A 10,765-nucleotide genomic window follows, 5' to 3' on the forward strand; every position below is an offset into this window, starting at 1 on the left:
AATGCTGCTTTAAGGCTCAAAGAAATGGAGAAATATTGCTTTTTCGTCATCTTACATCCTGATAGATTGACCAAAGATAAGGTGGTTGTAGAGAAAATAATATGGGGAATGATAGCATTCAAATCCTAGAACTCGAAGTATCAATTACATTCATTATCGATTAACTCAAATACACCCAGTTGACTATCGTGGATCACAATAACAATAAAAGCATAACATTCACACATTTAAGAAACGTTCAAACAGATCATTCAAAGTATAATTCATGTTTTCATATTTGTTTTTTCTTTCTCTTTTATTATTTGTAAAATTATTACAAATTTATTTGTTAATGTAATTATATAGAAATAACCACAAGCCATTATTTGTCAGAATGTTTATTGCAACAATAAAACAAAGTGGTTTTTGTCACGCCATCTTCCATTAAAATATTTACTAAACGTGTTTTACATTCAACGGTGGTGCAACCAAAACCTTCAATATGGAATAAACTAGTTATAATAATAATAACAACAATAAAGACAATACAATTAATCTTCTTGAAAATCTGATGCATGATGAGAAGGCACAAGTACTAGTTTCATTTCCTCGATGTACCTCACAGCTCGTTTCCAGTCGTCACACTTTCTTTCCTAAATCTCTTAAGTCTCACTCCTGCTCTGTGATTTGGCGTCCTGCTGTGCTCGCCAGGCTTCCAGCACTTCATCGTCTTCACATTCTGCGGCGGCTCGTTCCCTGACCCTCTGCCTGGTTTGGGCGATGAAGGTGGCGATATCGTCGTCTTCTTCGCTTGCTTCCTCCCTCCTGCTGCTCCTCCCTTCGGTCTCGCTGCTTCCGTATCGAGAATGACTGACGAACTTCCTGTTGGTGGCGATATCGTGGTAGCTCTCCTCTCCGCGCGACCTCCCCGCTCCCCGACTTTGCGACTGAGCGAAGCCGTTGCTGGAATAATCGGCGCCACTTGAAGGCTCCTCTTGTAACCTTGATCTGAATCTGGAGGCGTAGGTTTCCTCTTCTTCTTCGTCGGCCACGGCGTACGAGGCCCTGCGGCTCGAGAAGTCGAACTCGGAAGCGGACGTGTCGAGATCGTCGTAAGGATCCTCCACGACTTCTGTTTTCCTGGGAGGAGGACGGACGCTAATCAGCCAGTCGTCGATGCTCGTGTTCTTATCTCTCTCCAGCACAGGGTTCAGATTCAAGCAGCCGGAGAGGCCGTAACTCCTCTCAGGTCTCTCCTTTTTCTTCGGCTCCTGGAGGAACTCTTCCTCCTTCTTCTTCCTCTCCTCCTCCTCGTCTTCGTCCTCCTTCGGTTTCTTCTTCTTGTACAAGGTGCTGCGCTTGTTGTCCTCCAGGATCTTCTTCTTCTCGTAGGTGGACATCTTTCCCCTCATCTCCGATTTCATCTCCTTGTCCATGGCGTTCAGTTTCCCCATGTCCACCTGGTCCTGGAAGAGGCTGTAAAGCGGCACGCTGGTGGTGGTGATCTTGTTTTTCTTGGAGCCGAGGGTAAGACCCGAGTTTCCTGAGAGGACGGACGTCGCCCGGCTGCGACTCTGCGACAAAGCGCTGGAACAGGAAGCGCCGCTCAACAAAGACGCTCTATCGTCGTCAACAACACGTCCTGAAATCACACTCGCCGCGCCGCTGTAGCTAACGTCAGTCCCGGCTCGTGACGGCGGAGGCAGGCTCATCTCGCTCTGCTTCTGCTTGATGGTTTCCGAGACGACGTTAGCGATCCAGTTCTGGATGCTCGCCAGGTTCACCATGGGTTCTCCTCCCGGCCCCTGCATCGTAGGAACCGGGAGGATCGGAGGAACGCTCTGCGCTGATCTGACGCTGCGAGGCTGCGACACTGAAGATATGACGGAGGATCTGCCGCTGAGCATGGACATGGTGTCGTCGTTGGCGACACTCGGAGGCCCGGTAACTCCGGCACCGGCCCAGAAAGCGGAAAGCGGGATCGTCCCGCCGCTGACCATGCTCTCGTTCTCATCAAAGCTGCAGATGGACTGACTTTCTTCCAGAGTTTTCTTGGAGCGCTCCAGGAGTTCCTCGCGCCGCTGCCTCCGCTTCACCGTCGCAGAATCCTCGCCGCGGCTCATCTCCAAAATCTCGTGAGTGTTCTCCTCCCCGAGGCGCTTCTGCTGCCTCATCTTCCACGACTGATACGCCGTCAGGTTCACGTCTTGGAAGGCCGGCGCCTTGGCCTCTCCTTCGCCTCCGTCTCCGTCTCCGACTGAACTTTTCTCGCCGTCCTCGCGATCTTTCTTGTTCCAGCCGAACTGGATCCTCTTGACTCGCCAGCGCTCCAGAGGCGTCATCTTCTCCTTGTTCTTCTGGCAGAAGTTGTACATGGAGCTGGTGTCGGACATGATGCTCTCCACTTCCTCGTCCATTTTCTTTGTCTTGTCTTCTTCTGTGTTTGTGCTCTCGCTGCCTTCCTCGTCCTCCTTCTTACGGTAGCGAGCAGCCGCTTGTTCCTCGATTTCCTTCAACCTCTGCCTCCACAGGTCGGAGTAGCTGCTGCAGCTGGAGGTGGACATGGCGTCTGACGGGGGACGTTTAAAGCGGCGCTTCAACTTCTCTTTCACGACTCGAACATCTTCGCTGGTGACGCTTTCCACGTCTGCATCAGCGCCTTCCTTCCTCACTCGTCCCCCAAAAAGAGACTCCCCGTCCTCTCCGTCGCTGTTCAGCTGCGCCTCCCACCAGTCGTCGTCTTTGTACTTCTCGTTTCTCCGCTGCCACTCTCGGATCATGCTGTCGAGTCCGTCCTCATCGTCGTCTTCTCCGCCTTCCTGCTCGGGGAGGACGATCTCTTCCTGATCCTGCGTGGACCCCTGGAGACAGAGAGGACAAGAGTACACACATCCTTTACTCAAGTAGAAATACACACATCCTGTACTCAAGTAGAAGTACACACATCCTTTACTCAAGTAGAAGTACACACATCCTTTACTCAAGTAGAAGTACACACATCCTGTACTCAAGTAGAAGTACACACATCCTGTACTCAAGTAGAAGTACACACATCCTTTACTCAAGTAGAAGTACACACATCCTTTACTCAAGTAGAAGTACACACATCCTTTACTCAAGTAGAAGTACACACATCCTGTACTCAAGTAGAAGTACACACATCCTTTACTCAAGTAGAAGTACACACATCCTGTACTCAAGTAGAAGTACACACATCCTTTACTCAAGTAGAAGTACAGATACTCGTGTTTACTCTGGTGAAAGTAGAAGTACTGACTAAACTTCTTTACTCAAGTAAAATAACTTTGAAATGTACTTCAGTAAAAAGTACCCATAACTAGCAGCTGTTTTAAAGAGTACCTGACCTCCCTTTATATTAATAGAACAATAATGTTATTGTTAGCTAATGAATGTTTCCATGCTGAACAACGGCAACATGACAACGTTTCCATTGGTCCCTCTTCTTTAGAGAAGACCAGGAAATGATGGATACACGGATCGTGTTCAAATCAATAGAAGTATTTGTACTCTACGACTTCCCACCTCTGGTTGCTTTGATCCATTCTTAAAAACGAACTTAAGTAACGAAGTATTTGTATCCCACCTCTGGTCCCTGGTTGTTGGGTCCGATCAATCTGCTCCTGAGCGCCGCAGCGGAGGACGCCACGCTGCTCATCACGCTTCCTCCGTCCTCCTCCTCTTCCATCATGATGGAGTGCGCTTTCACCCCGATCATGCTCTGCTCCTCGTCTTTATCCGTATCCTCGTCCTCATCATCATCATCATCATCATCATCATCATCATCATCTCCACCGTCTCCGAAGATGCGGTTCCTGGCGCGGGCGTCGATGACGGAGCACTGGCTGAGCGTGTCGTCGTCATCGTCCCGTTCCTCCATCAGGGTCTCGTTGAGGTTCCTCAGCTGCTTCAGGAAGCCCTCGTTGGGGTGGATGGAGCGCTTCTTCCTCATGGAGCTCAGGGCCTCCATGATGCTCAGGTTGTGGAAGATCATCAGGTAGGAAGCCACCAGCACGGCGGAGCGGCTCGCGCCCATCATGGACACCACCAGGACCTTCCCTGCAGGAAAACACAGATATTTAGTTTTCTTTGCATTTTTATTGTTCAACGCCTCGTCTCTTTCTGCTGCTGCAACAAGTACTTCTTATCTTATCGTAGGAAGAAGTTCACTTATTTTTCACATTGACATTTCATAGACCAAACAATCAACGCTGAAAAAACTGAAATGTTGACTTCAATGAAATGCATTATGTCGACAGATTTCACACAGCTGCATTAGGTTAGTCGAAAGCAATAATATTAAGTTCAAAGTTTAAATATTAGGTGTCACTTAATACGATTACTTTCAACTAACCTAATAAAGTTATGTGGAACCTGCTGACGTAATGCGTTTAATTCAAGTCAACGTTTCAGTTTTTTCAGTGAATTAAGGACATAATAAGCAGAAAAACATTTATTAATTGTTGTATCACATTTAAATATGTTTTAACTACAGCCAAGGAGAAACCGGATATTCATCTCAAATGAAAAGCGTTTCCAGATCCAGAGTTTAATAAACCTTTGGATGTATCGGTGAGGCTCTCATTCTGAAAAATAAACATATGACGTAGATGTTTTCTGGCTTTAAAAAGACGTGACCTTAAGGAAACAATGGAGAGTGTTTTCAGTGTGTGACCGTGACGTGATCCTCTCCATCGAACACAAGACCTCTCTTCAGAAAAAACACTTCTGGGAAAACGTTGTGTAAGTGTGGAGATGCTCGGGGTCAATGGTCTCACACAAACACACACACACACACACACACACACACACACACACACACACACACACACACACACACACACACACACACACACACACACACACACACACACACACACACACACACACACACACACACACACACACACACACACACACACACACACACACACACACACACACACACGTTGAATATGGTTAATCTATTTGGAGAATTGTAGGCTGTACTCCGCTCTGTTTGTGGATGTGCCTTTAGGAACTGCACACTTTTTATTTTATTTATTTGTCATATGTCTGATGTTGGGGAATGTTCGGTTGTGTTTGTGTGACAAATGTAAAAAATCAATAAAAATGGTATTATCGTAAATCCTCACCTTTGTGTGTGAGCAGAGCCTCGTCCAGGAACTCAGCACTGGGTCTGAAGTGGACGGCGATGTCTGCGTCGGGGAAGTCGTCCACCTCGATGCCGAGGTACGTGATGCTCATGCCGGAGTAGAACGACTCGCCCGTGTAGACGCCGGTGCCGTGCGCTGCGTTCAGGATGTGCGTGATGCCCATGCGCTTCAGACGGGCCTTGTTCACCGCCACAGACCTGGAACATGGAGTTACAACTTCTAGATTAATAAAACAGATTAAAGTCACTTTAACACAACTTTCAAGACCATTTGGTGTCTCTTTGAGTCTCTATGAGTCTCTTTGAGTCTCTTTGAGTCTCTTTGAGTTTCTTTGAGTCTCTATGAGTCTCTTTGAGTCTCTTTGAGTCTCTATGAGTCTCTTTGAGTCTCTTTGAGTTTCTTTGAGTCTCTTTGTGACTCTTTGAGTCTCTATGAGTCTCTTTGAGTCTCTTTGAGTCTCTTTGAGTTTATTTGAGTCTCTTTGAGTCTCTTTGAGTTTCTTTGAGTCTCTTTGTGACTCTTTGAGTCTCTATGAGTCTCGTTGAGTCTGTTTGTCGTCATGTTGTGTCTCTTTGAGTCTCTTTGAGTCTCTTTGAGTCTCGTTGTGTCTCTTTGAGTCTCTTTGAGTCTCTTTGAGTCTCTATGAGTCTCTATGAGTCTCGTTGAGTCTGTTTGTCGTCATGTTGTGTCTCTTTGAGTCTCTTTGAGTCTCTTTGTCATCATGTTGTGTCTCTTTGAGTCTCTTTGAGTCTCTTTGTCATCATGTTGTGTCTCTTTGAGTCTCTTTGAGTCTCTTTGAGTCTCGTTGTGTCTCTTTGAGTCTCTTTGAGTCTCTTTGAGTCTCTATGAGTCTCTATGAGTCTCGTTGAGTCTGTTTGTCGTCATGTTGTGTCTCTTTGAGTCTCTTTGAGTCTCGTTGTGTCTCTTTGAGTCTCTTTGTAGTCATGTTGTGTCTCTTTGAGTCTCGTTGTGTCTCTTTGAGTCTCTTTGTAGTCATGTTGTGTCTCTTTGAGTCTCTTTGAGTCTCGTTGTGTCTCTATACGTCGGATGCTGGACCCTCACTCTCAGTATCTCAGATGTGTGTTGGACTCACTTCTCAGCGATGAAGATGTTGGGCCACACCTCGTCCACGGCGTTGTCTTTGACGTCCAGGCGGTCCTGCACCATGGCCCTCTGGATGTCCAGAACGCAGGGGGTGTTGTAGGGGCTGCGGTCGTCCATCATGTCCTTCACCCGGTTGTAAAGGTCTTCCACCATCAGCTGCTCGGCCGTCTCCAGCATTGACTCTGGGATGGATTCGGCTCTGACGCTGCGGGGGGGAAGCTCTGAAGGGGGGGAGGAGACAAAACGATGAACCAGGTGGACGAAACAAACCAGTCCTGATATAAAACAAGCTTTCGCCACTAAAACACACAGTTGAGGACAGAAGACACGACCATAAAGAGACCTTAAAGAGACACAACATGACTGACAGAAAGACATAATACGACCGCAACACATCGCAACAAAAGAGGCTAAAATAAATAATACACAACCAAAACAAGCAAGGCAAAAGCAAGAGAGTAAGACCACAAACAGATGCAAATAGACAAAGTGTTGCCTTAAAGACACGTTAAAAGTCTGCTAAATGATGACAACGCCCACAAAGAGGCAGAATACGACTCAGAGACTCAGAATGAGTGCAAAACACGCAAAGATAAGATGCAAACAACCAAAATACGTCTGCAAAAAGGGACTGAATTCACACATTACACTGCAGATCAGTGAAAACCACAGTGTCCTCCCAGCATGCAACACTGTGGGTCCAGTTTATATCATCGCAAAGTATGTGAGATGTAGAGATGAGTGTCCTCCCTGAATTATGTCTAATAAAGCGTCAGTGGTGTGCCGAGAGGAAGCAGATCTTCACCTCATTAGACTCTTAGTTTAAAGAGCAGGACAGAACGGCGTCTGCATGAGGAAGAGGAGTTAGCATCTGCTCCACTCAGAGGAAGGGGCTTTTTCAAACCACTGCATCATAAACGGATCATCTCAGAGGGTGTTAACGTTTTTGGATTTCTGTATGAATTAAGTTCTGAAATCTCAAAGAAAATTCCCCGTTTTCTTGTAAATGTACTTTGAGTCTCAAACACACGCACACGCACGCACGCACACGCACACACGCACGCACACACACACACACACACACACACACACACACACACACACACACACACACACACACACACACACCCACCCACACACACACACCCTCCTCACCCTCGTTGATGATCTGTTTGGCAGCGATGGCGGAGGACAGGTGGATGGGCTCCATGAAGATGCTCTCAGCGTCCGACCCGGAGATCATGGAGAACCGGGAGGAGGACGCCACGGAGAAGCTGCAAGAAAACATTCAGAAATATATATCATGATTATATATGTTTAGAGAAACTGAAATATCCCCAACACAAATCAAGGGGATCAAACAAGTTGAAGACTTTTATTTAAAACCTCACCTTGTTGTTATTACACTAAGTAGTGGTATCAGTTTGACTTTATTTTACTGACTCTATTTATAAAAAAAATTCAGGTGTAAATTTTACGTTTTACTCTAATTTCTTATTTATTTTCTTTTATATGCACTCTACTATTTTTTGTATTCTTCTTATGTTGTTGTGCGTACTATTGTTATTTATTTTACTGAATTAATCTTATTCATATATTTGTATGTGTACCTGGGTGAGGGGCAGCGCAGGTAATGCGACTGAACCCCCAGGACGCTCCGCTCCTCGTCTTCATCAGGAACTGTCTGATCACTTAGCTCTCCGCTCTCATTGGTCGACGCCATGGCAACCAAGATCCCTGCTTCCACTCATAAAAAAAACAGCAACTTCAATTCCCATTAAAGGGGGACACAGTTCCAATTAAAGGGGGATGCTATCCAATTAAAGGGGGACACAGTTCCCATTAAAGGGGGACAGAGCTCCCATTAAAGGGGGACAGAGCTCCCATTAAAGGGGGACACAGATCCAATTAAAGGGGGACACAGTTCCCATTAAAGGGGGACAGAGCTCCCATTAAAGGGGGACACTACACACACAAACATGGGTCGATTTTAGTGTTTTTGGGGGCTGTTTTCCTTGGTGAGTTTAGATCACTAAAAGCTAGCATTAGCTTCATTAGCATATCTAAACAAAACCTTTAGTATAAAAAAGGGGGATTGTTATTATGGTCTGTTAATTGGTTTCCTTAATCAACACAAACCCAATAAGACTAACTTAGAAAAAGAGTTTTAATGACGTTACTGTTAGTCTGCAAGTGTGTTTGCGTGTGTGTGTGTGTGTGTGTGTGTGTGTGTGTGTGTGTGTATGTGTGTGTGTGTGTGTGTGTGTGTGTGTGTGTGTGTGTGTGTGTGTGATATCTATTTATAACACAGAGTCAGCAGCTGCCTGAGAGCCTGTTGAGCTCTGAAAGGCCTCACGGCTCTAAACTTTAAACAACAGAACAACAACAACAAAACGAAACACAAGTAAGAAAAACTGGAGAGAATATCTTCATATAAAACACCCGCGTGTGTGTGTGTGTGTGTGTGTGTGTGTGTGTGTGTGAGTGTGAGTGTGTGTGAGCTTACCTCGGTCACAGTGTGTGTGTGAAGCTGGTCTTCTGTAGCTGATGACGGTCAGACTGCCACTAAAGTTAGAGAGACCCCAGAGACCCCCCCCCCCCCCCACTGACACCTGACACCACAGAGTAATCGAGTACTGGTACTGGGAAAAATATTTAAATAATACACATCACTATGACACTTCCCACATTCTACTTTACATTAAAACACTTATTTTAAGTTCTCTAAGGGTTACGGTTAAATATGCAACTGAGGCATTTGAACATATTTACCTCTTTGTGTCCCTCTATGTTAGAAAATACTGACACATTATTATTTATCTTCATTGTTGCCTCTCGTTGGGTGTTTAAAGCCTTGGAAATGAGGCAGAAATCATGACAAATTTATTTATTTATTGTATTAGTATACACTGTATTGCAGCTCTGTAGCGTGGGAGCCTTCATATATATTATTACTGTTATTATGAATAACAAAAATACTATATACAAGTATAAAATAATTGTATTTAACATAAGATTATTCATAATTAACACCAAAGACTATCTAGGATTTTCTCAACCTCTCTCTAAAATCGACTTTATTTTCTGATCCTGAACGCACCTCCTGTTTATCTGAAGTCAACTGACAATCGTCTATAAATAACCTGCAGCTAATTCAAGTCACACACAACACACACACACACACACACACACACACACACACACACACACACACACACACACACACACACACACACACACACACACACACACACACACACACACACACACACACACACACACACACACACACACACACACACACACACACACACACACACACACACACACAGTATCAGAGACACACACACACACACACACACACACACACACACACACACACACACACACACACACACACACACACACACACACACACACACACACACACACACACACACACACACACACACACACACACACACACACACACACACACACACACACACACACACACACACACACACACACACACACACACTCTCTGTCATGTTTGGTCAACCTTTTAGAGATGTCCCGCCCCTTAGCCAATCACGTACAATGTGTAGGAGCGTGAGTGTTCCGTGGTGATGTCACTATGTTCAGGAAGTAAAGAAAGGGGTCCAAAGGAGGCGTCATAATCATATTTATTTACTTAATCTGACGTTTAGGTACCAGAACCTGTGGGTTAGGAGGAAAAAGAGTTTAGTTTTATAAATAATGAGCCGCCGACACGTTAATCTACATTTTCACTTTTTATTTTTCTGACAAGAATAAAGTTCACATCGTGGTATTTCGTCACAATAAAAGTCCAAAAAAGAGCGGCTTGTTTTATACATTACACATGTGCATTTATATACTGTATATATTTATATTTAAAGAGTCATTTGAGCGCGTTTCCCAGGAGAGGAAACAGACGGCTCGGTGAAGAAAAGGCACAATAACACGACATTAAAACGTGAGAGAAACACTGCGCTGAACAAGCACCAGTGTTAGAGTGTTAGAGCTTCTTTAAGGGGCCACATTTTTTAATAATACCCCCATTCGTTCAGCCAAAAACAGCAAGAAACATTTGTATTTGTTAAGATAAATATATATATTAGTGTCTGATTTACCTGAACACACCTTCACTGTTATTGGAAATGAAATAGCTTTGCTGATGGTATTTGGTGGCTTTATAATATACAAAATACTTCTTGTAACGTGTTCAAATGAAAAAGATATATATTATTTTAACTGAGAGAGGGGCTGCTCATCTGATATATAACATATAGCATTAAAACAGTGGTTTGTTTCAGTGCAATAAACACAAATCCAGCTTAAATGTACATTTTACATTGTCTTCCTGAGGGGGGGGGGGGGGGGTCTTTGTTCCTGACGTACTTCTTATAATACATGTTATATTTTACCTGCAGATGAGATCATGAGACATTGCAATTATTCTCATTTCATGCTCAGAATAATCCAATATCCTGAATAAGAGACGCTCG

General features: G+C 44.7%; 2 protein-coding genes across 4 annotated transcripts in view; both read right to left on the bottom strand.

Moving 5' to 3' along the window:
- Nucleotides 1-361: 361 nt before the first annotated feature.
- Nucleotides 362-8,839, bottom strand: dusp27 (dual specificity phosphatase 27). 3 transcript variants are annotated; one of them, XM_079671062.1, is made up of 7 exons: nucleotides 8,764-8,839; nucleotides 7,868-7,997; nucleotides 7,413-7,531; nucleotides 6,247-6,478; nucleotides 5,133-5,350; nucleotides 3,584-4,056; nucleotides 362-2,840 (listed from the first exon to the last, which is right to left on the bottom strand). In XM_079671062.1, the coding sequence occupies exons 2-7, from the start codon at nucleotides 7,978-7,980 to the stop codon at nucleotides 642-644; spliced, it is 3,354 nt and encodes a 1,117-aa protein (XP_079527188.1). In that variant the 5' UTR covers nucleotides 7,981-7,997; nucleotides 8,764-8,839; the 3' UTR covers nucleotides 362-641. The 3 variants fall into 3 exon arrangements, with proteins under 3 accessions (XP_079527188.1, XP_079527189.1, XP_079527190.1); XM_079671063.1 differs by having other exon boundaries at nucleotides 7,868-8,003; nucleotides 8,764-8,833; XM_079671064.1 differs by having other exon boundaries at nucleotides 7,868-7,994; nucleotides 8,764-8,822.
- Nucleotides 8,840-10,017: 1,178 nt separating this feature from the next.
- crfa4 (cytokine receptor family, class I receptor 4) overlaps nucleotides 10,018-10,765 on the bottom strand; it is a 33,094-nt gene continuing 32,346 nt past the window's right edge. Inside the window, exon 9 of the mRNA XM_079670725.1 lies at nucleotides 10,018-10,765. This exon is cut by the window's right edge and continues 2,145 nt beyond it. The gene's annotated coding sequence lies outside the window, so the exon portion shown is untranslated.

Source organism: Notothenia rossii, assembly GCF_949606895.1.
Source record: "Notothenia rossii genome assembly, chromosome: 3".
Classification (NCBI taxonomy): Eukaryota; Metazoa; Chordata; class Actinopteri; order Perciformes; family Nototheniidae; genus Notothenia; species Notothenia rossii.